Source organism: Rhinolophus hipposideros (assembly GCF_964194185.1).
Source record: "Rhinolophus hipposideros genome assembly, chromosome: 6".
In the NCBI taxonomy this organism is placed as follows: Eukaryota; Metazoa; Chordata; class Mammalia; order Chiroptera; family Rhinolophidae; genus Rhinolophus; species Rhinolophus hipposideros.
Window position 1 is genome coordinate 67657378 of NC_138052.1, and position 23182 is coordinate 67680559.

At 35.3% G+C, this 23182-nt stretch overlaps 1 protein-coding gene across 1 annotated transcript in view; it reads right to left on the reverse strand.

Annotated features, from left to right (window-relative positions):
• The window catches only part of PGAP1 (post-GPI attachment to proteins inositol deacylase 1), a 66423-nt gene that overhangs the window by 42661 nt on the left and 580 nt on the right, over positions 1 to 23182 (reverse strand). The window contains exons 2-6 of the mRNA XM_081051004.1: positions 17399 to 17552; positions 14069 to 14244; positions 7052 to 7223; positions 3822 to 3979; positions 735 to 787 (exon numbers count right to left, since the gene is read on the reverse strand). Coding sequence (XP_080907130.1) covers positions 735 to 787; positions 3822 to 3979; positions 7052 to 7223; positions 14069 to 14244; positions 17399 to 17552 — 713 coding nt within the window. The remainder of the gene's footprint in view (positions 1 to 734; positions 788 to 3821; positions 3980 to 7051; positions 7224 to 14068; positions 14245 to 17398; positions 17553 to 23182) is intronic.

The window sequence follows — 23182 nt, forward strand, 5'->3', positions numbered from 1 at the left end:
TTTAATCAAATTTTAAGTTTCCTTTAATGCTATAAACTCTAAAATTATTTAACAAATCATTATTATTAAGCATGTATGTTCAAGTTGAAACATAAAAATAAAGCAAATTAAATATTCTTGGATGTTTGACAGTAGTCCCTGTATCTTCCCTAAATCTCCTCATCTACCCCAGCTATAGATATACTGTCTGCCCAATCTTTTTATGCCTGAACTGTTGTGCTTCTTATAGACACTATTGATTGCACAGCAAGAAGAAGGTGAAAATCTTTAAGCCAAAACACTCAGAGATAAGATACTAGGGTCTACGCATTTCTTGATCCCTATTTAATCTATTTCTTTATTTATATTAAGGTTAAATCTAATTCCTATTTGGTTTTCCATGTGTCTCTCCAGAATAATAAGTCCTGAGTTTGGTGACTGGCTGAGAGCTCAAAAAGTCCTACAGAGTCTTTGATTCTGCCCAACTATGACAAATGCTAAAATTTTGATATTTCACACTAGCGTTATTTGAGACTGATGCTAATAGTTCTTCAGGAGATGATGTAAGTTGTCAAGGGAACCTTGGTCACACTGAGACAAGAACCAAGGTTACAGTCCTAAGCCACTAAATTAATCTGTCCCCCAAATCCTTACTTATTTATAACTAAAGCTCTCAAAAAGCTAACAAATCAATCAATGCACTGCTGAGAAAAGAGGACCACCACAAATCACCAAAATAAGTTATATTAACTTACCACACAATAGAGAGGTGGTCTGTTGAGACCCAGGTTTTAGGCACTGCTGAAGTCTAAAAGGAAAGAAAAAAAAAAAAATCAAACTTAAGAAAAGCACATTTGTTATTCTCCAAAAGGCCTGAAATTCTTACAAACTAGTATTTAGAATCATGTAGCATTAATTTCACTATTTTTAAATGACATTTTTAAATGATGCATTCTTATAAACAGTGGTCCAAAAATATTAAGATAGTTCCTGTATAAAATAACGTAATTCTCTCTGTCACACATAATTCTGCTTAATCACACTTAAATTACCCTTTAAGATTATTAAAGCATCCACAGAACCTTTACTGAGGTTTAATGTCTAACTATTGCTATAATAAGAGGGTGAGTTTATGATTCTTTAATAAATCATAGTTTATGGACAAACTATAATAGATATTTCAGTAATTTTAGTTCTGATTAGACAACCACTTGGTAAATTCTAAGATGTTACTTCTTAATCAGGTGTGTGTGAGAAACACCTAAGCCTGGGGAGAGTTTCCAAAAGAAATATGCTTGATCACAATTCCAAAACCTTGACCAAATCACTCTTATAAGTGGGGTCCAGGCTTACTTATTTTGAAAAAAAAAAAAATCAGCAGATGACTGGGATATATACTACTGGTTAGAGACATAAGGGCAAAGGCTCCTAAAAAATACAACTATTTGCAGAAGGCATCCTAACAATGACATAGCACTCTTCAATCCAGCCTATAAAGTTGGAGGAATCTATAGTTTACTTGCTGAACTTATAAACATTAGATAATCTTATTTAGGAATTACTGCAGGCAGCTTACTTTAAAAAAAAAAAAAAAGAGAATCAGAGTTCACTGTGGTTCTAGATTATATTAGGTGCTCAGTAGAGTAAAAACTCACAATAGAGAACACTTATCATTACTAAGAACATAAAATGGGTTTACTTTCATTCAGGCTAATGAATGCATCAGGGCTAGAGTTGAAAAGGGAAAGGCAAAATATAATAAAGGTACCGTGTTTCCCTGAAAATAAGACCTAATCGGAAAATAGTTCCTAGCATGATTTTTCAGGATGACATGCCCTGAACATAAGCCCTAACGTGTCTTTTGGAGCAAAAATTAATATAAGACCCAGTCTTATTTTCGGGGAAACACAGTAGTTGCTCAAGATTGCTGGTGAAAACTGCTGACTGTCCATCAAAACCCATTTTTCCCTTCTTACACACTTGGCTAGACTACATCTCTTAGCCCCTCTTACTTTAAGATGTGGCTATTTTTCTCTAATGGTATGTGAGTAGGAGTGATGTGTGCCATTTCCAGGCCTGAATGCTCTCCTTCCCTCTTCCTGTGGATTGAAATAGTGATGATTAGAGCAACTTCAGAAGTAGAGCATTCAAGAAGGGAGTGCCTACTGCCAGCCTGGGTCCCTTAGAGGGACTCCTTCAAAAAAAACCACCCTCCAACTTAAATACCTACCTAGGACCGTTAGATGAGTTAAATGTAAACTTCTATTGTGTTTCAGTGTCACTACCTGCATGAATGTATATTAGCCTACCCTACTAACACAACTGTGCTCTCTAACTTAAGCAATTTTTCTAGTATCAATGGATGTAAATGTCATTTAAATGTACTTGAAAGAATCAATTAAAAATTGTTATTTTAATAACTATTTTAAAAACATGAACATACTTTAAAACATGAAAGATCCTAAGCTATTTGAGGCTAAAAAACTAAATAAAACTCAGATTATACAATAGCCAGATTTGAGAAAATTCTTTAAGAAGTAAAATATTTTCATCAGAGATACAGAAATACAAGATGCCTTGACAGCAATACATTATCAAATGGATTAAAAATGAGGGAAGCGTGCACGTACACACCCTCACACATACACACACACACACACACACACACACAACTAAAAAGACCAGAATTATTTTAACAATAAGGTGCATAATAATGGTATCAATACAGCTTCATCCTCCAAACCAAGTCTAGGAAATAAGTTACATCCAATTTTATATGACTAAAACATCTGCATTTACAAGAGTTGACATTTAGTGTTTTGAGGACTTCAGCAAACATATGCAACAAATATTCAACATCAAATAAGATTCATACCAATAATGAGGTTTTAGAGATTTACCAATTTTGTTCCAAAGCTGTTATGGCTAAACCGCAAGTTCTCAAGTTATAAGAAAATGGTAATAGCAGAATAGCTTAACAATTTTTGTTCTATGTATGGCAAGCATTCAGCAAATATCTGTTTAATGAATGAACAACAATCTAAGGTGGGGCAAAAGCTAAGCTAAGTAAAAGATTACTTATGAAGAGAACAACTAGAAACAAAGCACTATCTCCTAAAAAGCAAAAGCAACGCTATGGATTTTATTTAGAAATTAAGTTACATTTGTAGATGATGTGTATACTGAGTTAAATAGGTAAGATCTTAACTAAAGAAGTCAAGGTTAAAAATATAAGAAATAACGTAAATCCTAAAAGGAAACAAACTCACTTTACAGAAGCTATGTATCCCGGTTAAAGACCAAATACATGATGTCCTAGCAGGGAAGAATAATTAGCAAATTAATCAAACAGGTTTCTCTTTATACTATCAAAGCTAATTTTTTTATTTCAAAATTGGTAAAACTTTACTCAAGTTTATCAATCCAGAGTATGTGACATGTTTGATAGACTACTACTGTATATAGCATACCACTCAGGTACAAGAGGCCCTTGGACTCCAGTCCATACTTTCTTATACTTAGAATTTTATTCAATGGATAGGCACTTATTTTGAACAATTATTTCTCATAAATAAGAATTATTTTCATAAAGTTTCTAAGATCCTGTTTACTTTCTATGGACGTAAGCATCCATGCCTCTGCCTTCCCAACATATTCATATTATTCACTCACATTCTCTCTCCGTCTCTGTCTCTCTAGCTCACACACACACGCCCGCAAGCACATACAGCAGTACTACACCAATTCAGCAGTCATTTCCAAGCAGCTAAATATCACTTCTCCTTTCATGTCCCGCTGTGTCCATCACATTACTATTTCAGTAGAATCTTAAAAAAGATTACCACAACAGATAAGGCACTGGTATGATGGCTTAATTTTGGCAGAAAAGTCAGTCCTGAACGAACTTGGTAATCTCGGAATCCTCCAGCAACAGAAAGTGTGGTTAAATTTATGTGTCTAGCATTTAGAATCCAATAGTTGTTTACAGTCATATAAAAATCTGGTAGAAAATAAAAAAGACACACATTAAAAATTAGTAATCATTCCCTGCAACAATAAGCGATTCATAAGATTAATATTAAACTGAATTTCTGTTTAAGCCACCCAAATTTTCTATAAACAATGTTATTCACATTTCTCTATTTTGAGACAATATCTTTCCACACATTCTGCTTTTGCCATTAAATCAGAGTACAAATACTAAGAGTTACTAAAGGTATCAATAATGAAAAAAGATACCCAAAGTTTATTAGCTTTGACAAGTCCATATGCAAACACATTATTCCACAAGGCTGTTACTTGTTCGTGAGCCACAAAATGCAGCAAGAAGGAAAAAACCCTAAAATTCTTCCAAGGATAATAGTTTACTATGCTAAAGAGTTGTACATCTTCCTAATTAGGCAACGTCCCTGCTTATTCAGGGCGTAGCAGGTCTCTTGCGGCCAAGCACCACCACACCAACTATAATACTATTTAAGTTCCTAAAACAAAATATAGCAGAACAATGACATTCACATTACTCTTGGGACTACGCAGCTGTGGAAAACCTGAGGGTTAAGGTTCTACCCCTTTAGTGTAACAAGGAGTTCAAAGGGAAGAACTTGCAGACAATTTTTCCACTATATCTATGGAGAGTGAGAAAATTTTAGTGTCAAAGAGTTGAGACCAGGGCAGGAAACTTCTCAGTTCTTTTTCTGCTTATCAAAACCTAAAGCATTCTTATCCTGGTATTTGATCTCACTGAGGGTTTCTAAGATGTTGGAACAGGATATTCCTCCCATTAAAGATCTCAGCGGTATTTACCTAGCCCGTGACCAAGCAGACCCATTCCTAACACCTGCAGGGCCTGGGACAAGGCTACCAATGCTGTACACATGCCATAGGCCTAAATACGTATGTACAAGTCAAAATTCCAGCTAAAAAATGGCTAAATAAAAATATTTTCTCAGCCTACCTTGACAAATATATCATCAAAAAAACCTGGAAGACCAAGTTTGAATGAAGAATTCTAGGACACGGCAGCGTTGGACATTGGATACGGCAGCACAGCGTGAGCAGATCTCTGGTCCAGCCCATTGCTATGCTATCATCCTTCTCTGCCCATCCCAATTCCATCCCGCATCACAAGGGCCTCAGCGCACATCCAAGCTCTGTCTGCACCTCATGCAGGCCACTCCGTGGCCACAACTCAAGCTTAGGGTTGTGCTTATCTGCCCTCAGGACAGATCCATGTAAGAGGGTCACATGGACCCTGGAAGTGGGCTTGGGGCATATGCACAAGAAAAGTCTAGAGGCTCGGTTCCCTGGATCATGGCCTAGAAGTACAGGGCGGCCTCCAGTGGGGAGGCTGCTCGGCCTGTACACGCCATACCCTGCGGGGAAAGGCAGCCCCAGAACAGGGCCCTCTGAAGTGCAGAGCCCAGTGCATGGCTTCCTTTCCCCTAGTTAAGGGCAGTATTTCCACCCATTATAAATGCAGAATCTATTTTTGGAGGTCATAGGGGTCTCCTACCACCCCTTGAACTTTTGTTTTTTTATTCTGATTCGGATTTAATGCAATAAAAATTAAATACAGACTAAATGGGAGAGAGGTTTCCTAATTATAGTAAAAACACCTTGACAGTAAGAATCACTTCAGCCTGAGCCTTTTAGAGACAGACCACAGAAATCCTTCAAAACAATAAAACCTGAGTCTCTTGCAAGTTTTCCTCAAATTTTTTTAAAAAATGTATTCTGAGTCATTCCAATTTAACCTACATGGCTCACCTACATATGTCATATGAAATGCAGTAAGAGAAAGAGTTCTCAGTTATGGTGACAAGTATTATGACTTATCTATGCCTTTGTTTTTTTCTTAAACCTATAGGTTATTATAATTATTATAATTAGTAAAACAGATTTCAATAATTTCAATAATAAAACTAAAAATGTTTATTAAAAGGTTTCCACAGGAAAAGCTTTAAATGTGATAAAAGTCAAACTTCACCTTAAGTACTATTGTACCAGACATTCCAGCAAATAAGTTACACCTTGGCAATGTTATGTTAAATTGGGTGTTTGGAAAACTACTTTGAATTGGAGTCACCAGGTTATATTTCTCACTTCATTATAAACAAAATTTTCATCACACCATTAAGATAATGGAAATTTTGATAAGATAAGGAGTTGTGTAAATTTACTGATCAGGGAAAAGAATTATTTATTTCTTATATTTTATTCTATTCACATAATATTCCAAAAAAGCAACAAAGATAATATTTGCCTTTAATAAAAAGTTGAGCTAGGTATTTAATTCTTATTTTATGACATTATCACTATTTGATTAGATGACAGCAATCATAAACTCCTGTTTATTCAAAATTCCCTGCAATAGTATAATATTGTCCATAATTTGATTTCCTCTGTAATAGTAATGTACCTCAAGTAGGAGGCAGTATAGCATGCAAAGTTAAAAAGCACAGGCCAGGAACAAGCTTACCAGGGTCAAATACTGGCACCACTATTTTCCTGCCACATGACTCTGGGCAAAAACTTTATCTTGGCCTTTTTTTTTCTATCCACAAACATGGGGATAACACTGGTGTCTGCCTCAAATGTAAAGTCCTTAACACAATACTTGAAATATAGTAAGAGCTCAATAAATATTAGCAATTCTACCTCACTATATAAAGTGTTAGCAGACCTATTTATTTAAAAACAAGACATTTCTACTATTTTATTTAAAAATAAGCTTCTTTTGAATGGAATGCTGGAAGGTTAACAAAACATAGGAAGTTTAAACAAACCTTTGGAGATAAAGAATCACCCCCAAGAATAACTAAACTGAAGCCCAAGTGCCTAAGGATTATAAGCCACATGCCATCCATGTTAAGATGCTATAGACAGAGAAAACTAATAGCAGTTTCCATTATGAGCCTAAGTTGAAAGTCACAGAGAGAGAGAGAAACTCAGAACTGGAGGTGCTGATTTGAAACTGAGCTGTTTCACACACGGATGAATCTGTGGCACACTAAAGGGAGTAATCCTAGACAACAACGGGGAGGTCAGTTAGTGTTTATGTAACAGTACTCACCAGTAATGAAACGATCTAATGGCATCACAGGAGCAACATGAGGGGTGGCTTGTGTAATAAGAAGGTTTATCAGATCTTGCTTAAAATTTTTCAGTGTAAGCAATGCCCTTGCAACAAGGCCACCCATAGAATGACCAATTATAGCCACGCTTTTTGGAGCAAATTCTTGACCCTATTAAAAATAAATCACCAAGGCATAATTAACACTGAGTATTATAACAAAATTACTAAATACTTCTAAATATGAGCAATTTTATAGAAAAAGAAAATTATTTATATAACCTATCATAGGACACAGAAATACATTTTCATATACTTGTAATTTGTGTATACATACTATTTTGTGTTCTGTCAAACATTTTTGACAGCTATGCTTTGGTTTTCTGAATCAAAATCCAAAAACTTGGGTAAAGCAAATCATGTTTTACCATTCATTATATTGAATGTAAGAGGTGTAATTATATTTTTTGTGTACCAGAATATTAGATTTTATAGGATATCAGAAGTCAGATCAAAAAAAAAAAAAAAAGAAGTCAGATCATTTATTCAAAATCGGAAATACCAGGCCGGCCCGGTGGCTCAGGCGGTTGGAGCTCTGTGCTCCTAACTCTGAAGGCTGCCGGTTCGATTCCCACATGGGCCAGTGGGCTCTCAACCCAAGGTTGCCAGTTTGACTCCCGCAAGGGATGGTGGGCAGCGCCCCCGGCAACTAACAACAGCAACTGGACCTGGAGCTGAGCTGCGCCCTCCACAACTAAGTTTGAAAGGACAACTTGACTTGGACAAAGACCTGGAAGTACGCACTGTTCCCCATTGTTCTGTTTCCCTTCCCCAATAAAATCTTTAAAAAAAAAAAAAATATTGGAAATACCACAAAAAAGTAAAAAATGATAGCTGTCATAGCAATATACTACCTCGTATTAATATATCTTACCTCATCAAATTCTTTTCCTATTGTGCACCTGGGTTTAAAAATAAACCAGATTCCATTTATTTATTCACAGATAATTACATAATTTATTTTTTAAATAAGTATTGCATTTAAAAAAATCTTTTGTCTCCACGTCATATCCTCAGTTCCGCTATCAATTTTTTGCTCATCACCCTCTGTACTGATTCTTCATCTCTGCCTTCTCTCCTGTTACTATGCATTCATTGGACCTTGTGCAGAAATGTTACCATAGTAGGACTGCACATAAGGTTGGCTCTAGTCTATAGTCTGGGACCTTAGATTCTGGGAGAGTTCTCATCATTCCCTAAATGATAAGAATGGCTCACTGTGTTGAAACTGTAAAGAATATACTTTATGCTGAACACCTGCTGTCCTTCTGGTTGGGATTTTGCCAGGCACAGGGTCTCTGTGTAACCAGCTCCCAATAAAAACCTTGGCCATTGAGTGTAAGATGAGCTGCTCTCATAGACAACACTTTACACATGTCACAATTTGTTGCTATAGAAATTATATACAGCCAGTGTGACTCCCCTGCAAGAGGACTTTTGGAAACTTGTACCTGCGTTTCCTCTAGATTTCATCCCATGTACCTTTTCTTTTTGCTGATTTTGCTTTGTATCCTTTCACTGTAATAAATCATAATGTGAGTACAACTATGTGCTGAGTCCTGTGAGTCGTCCTGGAGAATCATAGAGCCTGGGGTGGTCTTGGAGATCCCAACACAGAACTGATCTTACCAAAAGCCAAACACTACATATGTGCCCTGAAAGCTATCCCCTTTGGCCTTCTCAAGTACATTACTCTACCAATTCTTCTCCCTCTCTTCTTGCACCGTTTCTCCTCTCTACTACACCATTCTCACTAGCATATAAAAATACTGTAAAAAATAAAGACAACTGCCTTTTTACTCCCACTTTCCCCTTGGTGACCACACCTTTCTCTACGTCTCTTCACAGCAAAACTCTTCAAAAACAGTTATCTCTATAGTACTTGCTGTCTCTAATTTTTCCAATTTTTCAATTTCCACACACTCTCAAACCCATTGCAATCAAGCTTTCACCCCAACACTCCTCCAAAACTGCTCGTATCAAGGCACCAAGAAATCTAATAGCCAATCCTCAAGCCTCGTTTTACTTAACCTACCAACAGCATTTGACTTAGGTGATCACTTCCTCTTTGAAATGCTTTACTTGGTTTCCTTGACAATATACTCTGTGGTTTCCTCTTAACTCACTGGCTCTTGCTGGTTTCTTCTCATCTCCCCTATCTCTGAATAATGGAGTAATCCTTTGATCTCTTTCGTATCTTGACTCAATTAGTGATCCCATTTGGTCTCATAGCTTTAAATACATCTACATGCTGTCAACCCTCAAGTTATTATCTGAAGACCCGACCTCTTCTCTTCAATTCCAAGTTTCAACCCCAGTGGCATCCTGGTTATCTAGCGCGCATCTCAAATTGAACCTTCTAAAACTAAACACTTAATCTCCTCCACATCTGTTCCTCCTATATTTCCCCCCACCTCAGTTAATGGCACTTCAACCCTTGTAGCTGTTCAGCCAAAAAATTTGAGGTCACCCTTAACTCTTCTTTTTCTGTCACAATGCCCCTCCATATCTGACTAGCCAGCAAATCTTGCCTCAAACTTTAAGATTTACACCAATCTGACCATTTCTTATCACCTTCAATGCTACCAACTTGACCTAAACTACCATTATTTCTTGCCTGAATCACTGAAATAGCCTCCTAACTGGTCTCTCTGCTTCACCCTTACATCCCTTCAATATATCCTCAGAAGTATCCAGAGTGATACTGCCAAAATCTAAATGAGAACATGCCACTCCTTTGCTCAAAAATCTCTAGTGGCTTTCCATATCATTTGAAATAAAAGGCAAAATTCTTAAAATTGCCTACAAGTTTCTGTAATCAGCCTTCTCCCCAATCTCTCCTTCTACTAACTCACTCTATCTGCTCCAGCCATTCCAGTCTCCTTGTTTTTCTTCAAATACAGCACATTTGCCTTATATTTTGGGGGTACCAAAAAAATGTATACACATAACTTGTATTCATCTTTTGTCATCTGTATATATTGAGCATTACAATTTTAATACAGTTTTTCCTTTCTTAAAATGTGTATGCACATTTTGGTACCCTCTGTATTTATTTCCTCTGCTTAGAGCTCTCTTTTCTTAGATAGGCAAATGAGCTACTCTCTCATGTCCTGAATTTGCATTAAATTGTCTGCTTCTCAACAAAGGTCTCTGTTAGGCACCCTTATTTATAATTGTAGTCCTCTAGTCTCAACTCCCTATCTCCCTTTCTGTTCTATTTTCCTTCCTGGCATTTATCACCATATAAGATATACCTAGTTTATAACATTAAACACATGATTGTTTATTGTGAGTGACATTTATGGAAATCTCAATTTGTAATCATGTCTTATTAACTATTCAATAAGTATCAGATATAAAAAAGGTCCTGTACCTAATATGGCTTGTTTCCTCCTATAATACTCAATGTAGATTGAAAAAACAAACAAACAAAAACCTACTTTAGAAATAATTTCAAAATGCTGGCTTATGCAAAGAACCATGATGTGTACAATTGCATTTTCAAGATGCAAAGGAATACCACACTAGTTGGATTACAACCTCACAGTTAAGTCTTGAAATCGGGCAGTATGTGTCCTCCAACGTTGTTCTTCTTTTCAAGACTGTTTGGCTTTTTAGGTTCTTTGCATTTCCATCTAGGCTTGTCAATTTTTACAAAACACCCACTGGTACTGTGATTTGTATTGCATTAAATCTATTGGTCAATTTGGGGAGAATTTACATCTTAATTGTGAGTCTTCAATCCATGAAATTGGTCTGTCCATTTATTTCAGATTTCTTTAATTTTTCTCAGCAAAGTTTGAAGTTTTAGTGTACTGATCTTGCACATTCTGCATTAAATTTATCCATAAGAATTGTTTTTTTACATTACTGTAAATGTATTTTAAAATTCCACTTTCCATTTGTGAATTGATTTTTGAATCCTGACCATTTATACTGCAACTTTACTAAATTCACTTATGAATTCTAATAATTTTCTGTAAATTCCTTTAAATGTTTCTGTATATTTATGTCATCTGTAATTTATCCTTTTTAATTTTTAATTGTATTTCTTTTTCTGGCCTTACTGCACTTGCTAGGACCTCTGTACAATGTTGAATAGAGGTGGTGGAAGCAGACAGAAGCTGAAAAATAGAGAAAGAAAAAACTCCCTATCGTACTACATCAAAGACATTCAACTATTTATTGTGAAAAACATTTATGGAAATGAATTTCACTTTGTGATCACATCTTATTTATCTTATCCAATAAATATCAAATACATAATGGTTCCTCTCATACATGTAATACTATGCATAATACAATTCCTCGGTGAGGAAGTTTGTTTCTATTCTTACTGTGCTGAGCTTTGTGTGTGTGTGTGTGTGTGTGTGTGTGTGTGTGTGTGTGTGTTTGTTTAAAATCATGAATGGGTGCTGAATGCAGTCAAATGAGTCTTCATCTACTGAGATGCTCTTATGATGAATTACATTTATTTATACTTGAATACATTGTTGGGAGAAATCCTACTTAGTCATGAGGTACTATACTTTAAAATATTGCTGGATTTGATAGCCTAATTCTCTGTGGAGGATTTTATATCTATGTTGATGAGGGATACTAGGTCCCTTTTTTTTTTTTTTTTAAACAATGCCATTGTCTGATTTTGATAGTCAGGATTTGCTGGTTTCTTAAAATGAACTGTTAAGTAGTATCTCTTTCTCCGTTTTCTAAAAGAGTTTATGTAAGATGGGTGTTATTACTTACTTAAATGTTTGATAGAATTCACCGTTGAAGTCATTTGGCACTAGATTTTTCTTAGTAAGATTTTTAATTATAAATCCAAAAAATTTTAAACAGGGGGCTAGTCAGAGATTGCTTCTTCTTGTGTCTGTTTTGTAATTTATGTTTCAAGAGAGCTGTGCATTTATCTGAGTTGTCAAATTTATTGGCATAAAGTTGTTCATAATATCCCTTTACTATCTTCTTAATATCTATAGGCTCTCTAGTGATGTCCCTTCATTCATTCCTGATATTGTTAATCTGTGTCCCTCTCCTTTTCTTTCTTAATCATTCTAGCTATGGGTTCATCAGTTTCACAGATCTTTTCAAAAAGTCAGCTATTGGTATAAATTTTTTTCTTTAGCTTGTTTTTTGTTTTATTGATTTCCATTTTCATCTTTATTGTTTCCTTACTTCTGCTTAGTTTTCTTTGTTCTTTCTCCAGATTCTGAATTTGGATGTTTAGATCACTGCTTTTAAACCTTGTTTCTTTCTAATATAAGCATTTAAGACTATATCTTCTAACCACTACTTTAATCTTACAAATTCTGAAGTTGTGTTTTCATTTTATTTCAGTTCAAAACATTTTCAAATTTCACCTGTGATTTCCTATTTGACCTCTGGGTTATATAGAAGTAATTCCAAATATTTAAGGCTTTCCAGCTATATTTTTATTATTAAATTCTAATTTAATTCTGCTATGTTCAGAAAATACATCTTGTATGATTTCAATTTTAATCATAATTGGAAAAATTGAAGCCATTAGTTCTTTGAATATATTTTCCTCTCCTATTTCTCTCTCTTCTTCTTCTTCTGGGGTTCCAACTATATATATGTAAGACTGTTTAACACTGCCCCATAGGGTCCTGAGGTTCTGTCTTCTTCATCTTTTTATCCTTTGTGCTTCATTTTGGGTAGTTTTTATTGTCCTATCTTCAAATTCAATGATCTCTTCTTCTATAGTCTTCAGTCTGCTTAAAATCTATCTTCTGAATTTTTCATTTCTGATATGTATTGTTTCCATTTTAAATTTTGTAGTTTTTTTATAGTTTCCATCTCTCTGATGAGATTCCACATCCATTCCTTTATTATGTGCATCTTTTACTTTAAATCCTTAACTTTTATATTTTTGAGGCTTATATTTAAGCATCAAGTTGGACACAAGTAGCTCTTACTTTAGGACTGGAGTAGTCCTATTCTTAAATCATGTCCTTTCTGGGGTCTCACTTGAATACCCAGTGTGTTCAAATAGGTCCTTCTGCTCCAGCTGGTCAGAACTCCTATTTCCCAGCACCATGTGGCCTCTAAAATCTCAATTGCACTCACAATTCCCCGGTAGCTGTTTCTTGCCAGGACTTGCACTGTGGCATACCAAATACACTACCAGTGGGTAGTGTATTTTATCCCTGACACTGTTTTAGAAATGCTGGCACAAAATGATTTTGTCTGTTTTGCTACTCTTTTAAATTTCTCTAAAGAAATATATTCTCCCTTATTCCTTGAAGCTGAGGTGGACACCACCCCTACTTCCTCCTTGGTATGCCACTGCCTTGAACTTCTTGTCCTGTGTATATGCAGCATAGAATTCAAAGACTGAAAAACACAAATTTCTAGAGTTCCTATCTCTGCCTAGTTCTCTTCTTTTACAAACCCTGGTCACAAATCTAGCCAATTTCAGTAGCCCCAAATTCCAATCTCTGCCTTCTCCATCTCAGTGACATCAATGTGCTTTGTTCAATCTCCACCTATCTGACCAATGGTTTAGAAAATGCTTCCAGGCAGAAAGCCAGGGCAATCATGGAGCTCACCTCACATGTTATCCTTTCAGAAATCATAGTCCTTTGCTGCTTGGTTGTCCAACACCTGAAAACATGTGCTTCAGATATTTTGACTAATTTTATAGTTGTTTACATACGGAAGTGGTCTACTCTAGTACCAGTTTCAGTCATAACTAGAAACAGAAATCCATACTAATGGTTTTTAGGAAATACATTGCACTCCTAATTTATATACAGTTAAAAGAAATTATTTTTCCTAAAACAACACACCCACAAAAAAAAAACAAAAAACAATTTTGTGCCATCTTTGCTTCAACTTCCATATAAACAGATGACTTAAAATACGTTGAGTCCCTTTTAAAAAAAAATGATAATAGTAGGTAGATCGCTACTGATTTGTATGTTTATCTCTTACCTTATAGAGCTTGAGAATTGTTTTAATGCATTCATGTACAAACTTGGTCTGCTTCTGAAGAGTTCCACCATATAGTGCCACCAGTTCTTCATTGAAATTCACACTAAAGAAGTCAAAATGGTATTTGAAATCAATGTCTTCTGCTTTTCTAAGTGCAATAGAGCCGATAGAGCGAACTGCAAAGGAAAAGGTCAAAGTGCACATTAAACAAAATTTTTAAAAGTTTGTACATTCTTATCTCTTAACAAATAACTGTATCCGACATCCTGAATATTAAAAACCTATTTCAGGATAACATCGTTTAATTGTATCAATTTAGAAGAACAAAATAACCTAGAGGTTGTTTGTCTTGTGCCCTATTTTTTAAAGCAAATAAAAAGTGAACAGGTCATTCATTCTCTACCTGCTTCCTCGTCAGTAGTAACAACAATAAATAAAAGGGAGGGAAAAGATTCTCTGAATAAGAACTAGGAAGTCAGTCACACTTGAATATTTTAAGAATGAGAATTCCTAAAAAAAAATGTCTGCTCATCACTTGGTTTAGGTACTCATGCTCGATTTGTCTCTTTTTCTCACAGATGATGTCCAATCCATGTGTAAATCCTGTCATGCTCTACCTTCTAAATATACCCACAATGGTGGGGTCTCACCATGTCCACTGCAACCTTCTTAATCCAAGATCCATTTCTTGCCTAAACTACTGTTTCCTAACTAGCCTCCCTGTTTCCACAGCTTCAGATTGCTCTTTGTAACCCACTCACAGAATTTATGAATTGATTGCATTACTTGGCATTAAAAGTTGCAGTGTGTGGTTCAGCAAACAACATACCTGTTTGCCCTTCCATTTTTTAAAACACGTACAGTTCACGTTATACAACTTTTCATGTAAAGTGTACAACTCAATTATTTTTGGTATATTCACAGAGTTGTACAATCGTTTTTGCAATCTAACTTTAGAGATTTTTTTCATCATCCCAAAAAGAAAACCCTGTACTCAGCAGTCACTCCTCATTCCTCTTCTCCTCCTAATTCCAGGAAAGCACTGATCTATTTCTGTCCCTCTGGATTTGCCTATCCTGGACATTTCTATTAAAGAGATCATATAATATGGGGTCTTTTATGACTGGGTGCTTTCATTTAACATAATGTTTTCAAGGTTCATCCACATTGTAGTATGTAATTCATGTATCAGTAATTTATTCCTTTTCATTGCTGAATAATATTCCATTATATGGATATATCACATTTTATCCTCCATTCATTAGTTGATGGAAATTGGGTTGTTCCTACCTTTTAGCTATTATGAACAGCATTGCTATGAGCATTTGTATGCAAGTTTGTGTACGGATGTACGTTTTCCTTTTTCTTGGGTAGATACCTACTCGTGGGATTGTTAGGTCATATTAACTCTATGTTTAATATTCTGAGAAACTGTCAAACTGCTTTCCAAAGTGGCTATTTTACAAGTGACCATTTTACATTCCCACCAGCAATGTAGGAGGGTTTCAATTTCTTCACATTCTCAACAATACTTGTTATGATCTATCTTTTAGATTATAGTCAGTCTAGCGGGTATGAAATGGTATCTCATTGTGGTTTTGATTTGTATTTCCCTGATGACTAGTGATGTTTAGTATCTTTCCTACTTCCATCTTGCCCGTTTACTGTATATTCTCTACACAGCAAAGCCAGAGTGATCATTTTTTTAAAATAATTCATACCTATCAGAAGGGTTAAAATTTAAAAACCTGACAATTCCAATGTCGTTAAGGATGTGGAGCAAAGGGAAAAGGGAAATACAACGTTCCGTTTGCATAAACAACCAGAATTATGCTCCTGTGGTATACATCTTATAGAAACATAGGCTTTATGTGCTCCAAGATAAAAATGTTCGTTATTTATAATAGCCAATAAATGTAAATAACACAAATGTCCAAAAACATAATGTTAAAAATAGCCCTGAATAAGTAGACTGTATTAGGGATGCATACTTAGATGCTAAAACTATAAAGAAAGTCAAAGAAATTACTACATTAAAGTTAGGATTGTGATTACATCTAGAAAGAGGGGAGGGAGTTTTAATCTGGAGGGGACACACCGGGGGTTTCCAAGGTGCTGGCAACCTTCTACTTCTTGACTTGGGTTTTGGCTCCTAAAGTAGGTATTCACTTTATAATTATTTTTAACCAAATATCATAGTCCATGCATTTGTTTGTATGTGTGTTTTATTTCAAATACAATTAACAAAAATATCAGATTATATCATTTCCTATCAAAACCTTCCAAAAGTTTCCCATCACACTTAGATCAAAATTCAAAGTCTTTTTCCACAACTCATATGATATAGCCTGTAGCTACTTTTCCATCCTCCTCTCTTTTCACTGTTAGTCTCAGTGACCTTGAACACACCACGCATGTTTCTGCCTCACAGTCTTCCCCCAAATATTTACGTACCTCAGTCCCTTGCTACTTTCAAGTCTCTGCTCAAATGTCATCACCTTAGATGGCCTTTCCTGGCCACTTCATCGACCTAGTTACTTCTTAAGCCTGTTTATCCTATTCCTTACTCTGATTTATTTTTTCAAACTTTTTACATTACCAACGTATGTGTTTGCCATCTGTCTTCCCAACAAGAAAGGCAGGGACTTTATCTGTCTTGGTCTGTTTCGGATCCCTATTACCTAGAATACTGCCTAGGTCATGGGGGTACTCCATAAATGTAAGCTAGATAAATAAACATGTAAGTAATTATACTAAATGTTGAAATTATTCTATTCTCATTATATAAAAGAATACATCATTTAACAACCAGAAAAGCAGACTGTAGCTGAAATTACTTCCAGATTACTTGATTGTTATGCCAGAAATAACTGCTATATTTCCAAACCAACATTCAGTTTCGAATCTGTGTATATAACTTCCCTACCTTCACTTTTCTGTGTTCTCCTCAGTATTTCTAGATCTAACTTAAATAGCTCCAAAAGAAACCAATCTCCTTTCTTGTTTACTTCTCTAATCAACGCTTCAGGCTGTTTTCTGTTCCCTCCATTTCCAATACAAGCCTCTTTCTTTTTGCTGATTCCTGAACCCCTATATCATCTATTTATCCCCACACACTCCATCTTCTTTTTCTCCTTCTTGCTCTTTGCAAAGTGGTCTTCAACTATTCTTTTCTATGTATTTCTCACATGTATTCCTCTCAGACAAAATGTTACATATTTGTGTTTCCCAGTATTTGTGTTTCCCAGCACTGTACTTTACACGGAATATGTATCTGAGAAATTCTGCAAGTGAATTTTATACCTTTCAAAATTCACTTCTGAGACTCACCTTGCTTGTAACTTCCAGCATTACCAGGAAGAAAGAGAACTGGAATACCAGTTAAAGGGAGAATTTTGTGTTCTTCAGCATAGGATCCTTCTCCATAAAGGTATAATTCATATGCAGGATACCGTTTCGCCAGTTTCTTTGGAAGTTCTATTTTCTATAGCAAAATAAACAAATATGCAATTTCACTTTAATCAATTTTGTTAAGACCATTTAGCCTCACCATACCCAATCCTGAATTATAGAAATTTGAAATAGTGCAATATAAAAATATTACTGATGATAACACTGCACTTAATGCACAAAACAAGTTCTACTTTTATTCATATGGAGAATCAGTCTTGAATTATGTGAGTTTTGAACCATGCCGTCTTCAAGAAAGCATAAAATGGGACTATCTGAAATTCTAATGAATACAAATTACTCAAAATAGCCACTGTCAACAGAAAAACACTGGTAGATGTCAGCAAGTTACATGTTAACATAATTGGAAATGCATTTAATTCAGTATCAGTAGCAATTACACTTAGAAATGATAAAAGCTTTCCATTATCAAATCAATTCTTTTTTGCTATTTTAAACTGTTTTGTAATGTCTCTCTTTCTACTCAGGCCCAACTGTATATTCCAGCTTAGAACAGAAAGTAAGTTTATTCTATAATGCAGCGTTCTGGCCTCTCAATATGCTTTGACCTACAATGTGCTTAACAAATTAATCTGTACCTTACAGCCATGTCTTGCTCAAGGGATGTACACTCTTCTCACCATAAACATTTCAATGAATTAGCATCTGTTTCAGTTTTCACAGACCAGGTGCCTGGTTTGTCAGCAAGCCTTAAACTACTCTGCAATTCACATTATTGTATACCAGATGAGCCAGTAATTCACATAAAATTTTTGACAAAATATAAATTAGGTCTTAATGTCATCCCAAATAGGCATCTATAAAAGCAACAGTAAAGCACAAACTCTTCTTTTGCTTTTCTTAAAGGATAGAAACCATTAAAAATGAAATCAGTACATTGAACAGTAGAGTTTATTTAAGTAGATGCCAACAGATTTAATGATATAGCAATGCTACACATGTGCTTGATAAAAATCTTAACTACTGTGTGAATTTTAAAAACTGAAAATGGTAATGACTATTGAAAAAACCTCCCTGTTGTAAAAAGCAGAATTCTGGTTATTCATGCACATTACTGAATATTATTCAAATATTCCTTTGAAGATAATACCACAAACAACCAGTGCTGATACTACCATGACAACATCTTTAGAGCGTGTGAGCTTATTGTTTAAGATACTAGCAACTCTTTATCTTCTCAGCTACTCATAATAGAGAAATACCAACAAATATCTGTTTTATATGCATACCTGTACTTAAACTCAAATTAATCCCAATATTGATTATGTACTGTATATAATCAAAAATGAAAATGACAAAATATTTTGTTTCTTTCGGTACAAATGAAACAAAAAGGAAACAGGAGAGAAAAAAAAGTTATATTAATCCCTCCCAAATGAGTGCAACATCTAATATAACAGTACATGCATATCAGATCAATTATTCTTTTGAAGATTGTAGCTGAACAAAGTTTTGAATTAGTTGAAAAATTAACTCAGAAAAACAGGAAACTATCAAATATATCAAAAAATAAATATTTAATTATATGGAGATAGAAAAACAAGCGAAAGATTCTTCAATATATTTCATAGTATTCTATTATGAAAAGAATTTTTATAGTGAAAGTGTACATTTTTAAAAATATGAATGCATCTAATGTGGAGTAGGGGAAAAAAAGATGGAAAGGAGATAGAACCAAAAAATAAAAAAAGTAAAAAACAGTGGGAGTTGTAGGCAAATGGCAAAACCGCATTTCCAGGCAGAATTCAAATTGGAAGTGAATGGCACGAAGAAACAGGAAGGGTATACTGACCAAACTGAGGAAAGAAAGTGATAGGCATACAAATAAGATGCTAATGAAAAAACAGAAGAGGGTCAAAGGATTTGAAAAGAAAACCTGTATAATAACAGGACTCCACTATATTTTAAACTGATTATTTTATATAGATTATTTAAATGAGCATCCCTACCCCCCAAAAGACCTTTAATTAAGATCAATTATTTTTACACTTAAATATTATCTCCACAATCCTGCCCCTGCTGTCTGTCCATCCTTTCTCAACTCTATCTTCCTTAATACAGGTACTTCTCATCTCTAAATTAGACAGACCCCTTTCAAAAAGTCAAAAATTCTAACAATTTCCTAAGTGCCAAAAAAAATACTGATTTAAGAAACTCAAGTCTTTTTTATCAAGTATTTTATGATATATTTCTTTTAACTGTAAATTAAAACTGAAAAATAAAAGTTTGAGCTCCATAATTTACCAAAAAAAAAAAAAAAGGGGGGATTCTGATCAAAATGAACATAGTCTTAAAGCTCTTACAAAGAGCTAGCTCTTAGCCCTTTGCCCACTCAACACTTAAGAATACTCTGGAGGACTCCAGATTGATAAAAAGACCTGGGGACAACTGAATTTTTCAGACCCATCTTTCTCACTGTTACAATCCATAGTCCACACTGCATTCAAGAAATACCTTATTAAAACTTACACCTTATGAGTTTCCTCACTACATATATAGATGATAAAGGCGTAAGAGAGAGGTCCTTTAAAATCTGGCTTTAATTATTCTTACGTACTTTCTTATAACTTACACATGCCATGTTTTAAAATTTATTCTTAGTATGTTTCAAAATTCAAGATTTAGTAGGATATACATAGAAAAGGCTCTCTCTTAGACATACGTGGTCCTTTAGCCATCCAGTTTCCTACCTAGAAGGCAACGAATATTAGCAATTTGTGCTTCCAGAAATATTTTACATAAATGATAACATATTATACATAATGCTTACACAATGTGTCCTGGTGCCTTCCTAGCTTCACAAATGCTATTCTTTATTCCTGCAATTTTCTTGTTTCTGCATTTTATGAACTATAGACCTTCCACAGTGCAATTCACTACCGCTTTTCCGCAGCTTTTGACTACCCAAAACGACTTGAATGTTCTCTTCTGTGAAGAACACACACTCTTACAGTGAAATTATAACATTTAGCACATTTTAACTATCCATTACATTCGTCTCCCCACATTGTATTATAAAGACATAAAGGCACACAGTCTGATTCATCTCTAATTCCGTCTCACCCACACCTAGTATCTACAATATACCTGACACAGAGTAGTCATTCAATAAATGATTTGCTAATAAACATCAGAGTTAACAAAATATGTGATTTGTATTTTCCCATATCAATATTTCCTTTCAAAGAGCAACTGTTAGATCACATATCTGAAGACAGGCAAATTACTGTATGGGAGAAAACAACACAGATGTTTCTTCCCGAATTCTACAGTTTGCCTAAAATTATGAAAGCTTTGCCTTGCTGTCATAGGGAAGAAGCTTTAAAGGATAATGTGTATTTTGCCAGGTTCATGAGATGTTCAGTTAATTCTCAGTAAGGGAATCCAGGAAAACCAAAGGTGGAGAATGAACAGAGATTATCAAACAATTTTAAATTCAAAACTTCATTTTTACAAAGCACTTCAAATTCCTTTCCCACCTTTCATTTTTCAAATGGAGAAAATCGATCATGCTTCAAATATTGTTCATTTCCTCAAAAATTCAGCTAACGAATATGCAAATGAGAAGTAAAAAAGAAAGGCGTCAAGAAAGAGAAGAAAACCTAACAACTAGGACATCCCATCTGCTGGATATCAACCTGTAAACAATTAGAGAGCTTACCATAAAATATAATTAAAAATAAGCAACATATAAAATGTTTAGAACACCTTTATTAATTAAAAACCATTGGTTCTTAATAGAATGACCACAGTTATCCAGAAATCTCACTATATTCAAAATGAGTCATTTCAATAGACAGGTTTTAACTGTATTTATAAAGTAACACAATCTAGTGTGTACCATAAGAGGACTAACAGTCAAATATAAATACTGTAGTGAATTAACACAGCTTTTAACATCACAAAAATAAAAATCTATAAAAATATGTGGATTAAAAACTTGTCACTGTAATTACTACTACACTAACATATTATTGATAGAATGTAAAAATTCAAAAAGGCAATTTGAATCAAAATAACTAAATACAGATACAACAACAAAAAAAGCCAAACAGCTCTTTTGCCTTAGCGACACTAATTTTGTGTCTTTCCAGTCAATTTTATGAGGCATGAAATGCACCTGTGAGGTCCATATGCTTTGTTCCCCACACTAAGCAAGTTCTACTACGGTTGATATTCAAACAGCTTTAACAATTGTGGGCAATCTAAAAATAAATGAGAATTAGTACTATCCAGTTCCAAAATAATTTAATTTTAACCAAACTCTACAATGCTGTGAAACAAAACTAAAGTGACCAAATTCAATCTAGTATTGGGGGTTTCCTAATTAACAAACCATAGAAAATTGAAAGGGGATTACAAAGGCTCTACTTTCAGTTTTTAAAAATTTAAACCAAAAGCTCAAGTATTTAACTACACATAGCCTCTGATAAACATAAACCAGCATATTCACTTAGAAATTAAGAGACGACAGTAACATGTTAAAATATTCTCCTTCAATAATAGCATCTGATATCTAATGCTTCCACTCTCTTATAAGCATAAGTGCAAAATGAAGGTAAGCATTTCAAAACGAATGAAATCTAAACTAGAATTTTGCCCATGGGTAAGGGCGCTTGTCAGCAATTTAAACCTTAAGTAGTTTTAAGATCTACATAAAGTAGCATAATCAAATAGGCTTTTCCACAATGACCTGTACACAGAAGCAATCACAACTGGCATCCTTCACCTTAAAGAAAAATATCCGCTTGGTTTTAAAAGTATACTAAAATTGCATTGTATCAATATGTATTATAGTACAGATACATTTTATGGTCAGGGGTTAGTATAATATGTATCCCGTAATTAAGCGATGCCTTTAGAAATAAAAGAATCATTCGAGAGACATTTCTTTGGACACTTGTGTAATTTGTCACAACCTTTTATTACAGCTGGTCATGAATGAAATTCTGGATTCTATGCTGAACTGAGGAACCAACTGTGATTGAAAATGTTCAAAGTAGAATGGAAGGGGTGGGGGTGGGGCGGGAGCGAAAGAGAGGGAAGGAGGGAAAGGGAGGGAGGGAGAGGGAGGGAAGGATAGGGAGGGAAAGACAAGGAAGGAGGGAGGGAGGAAGTTTGGGAGAGAGAGTCTCTCTTAAACAGCAAACAGTGCGAAAACAAAAACAGAACCATGAAACAGATTTTGTGTGCAACGGGTAAGAGGCGACATGCATCAGCACAGGCATGCACGCACACGCACGGAGCTAAAACCTACAAAACAGGAGGCTCCGCAAAATCTTTACAGGAGGTAAGCTCAATAGCTTTCCATTTCATTCCTCATCGGGTTAGCCTCTCACCCAGAGGGAAACCGTCAGAGTCCCTACGGCAGCGCTGGGAACTATGCAGCCAATCCACGCTCGGAAGAAGCTCGGTCCCTCTCTAGAAAAGCCAGAGCCGACACGTAAACCAGTGGGGCGAGACGGGGAGAATCCCGGCGCGTGGGAAGCAAAGGAGGGGCCAAGGGCACCTGTTAAGGCAGCGACGCGGGGAAGATGGGGTCCGGGTGTCGCGCGCAGGGCTGGGGCTGCGTCTCCGGGGACGCGGCGGGTGGGACGCGGCCGGTCCGAAGGGCCGGTGCGTGGCTTTTGGGATCGGGAAGAG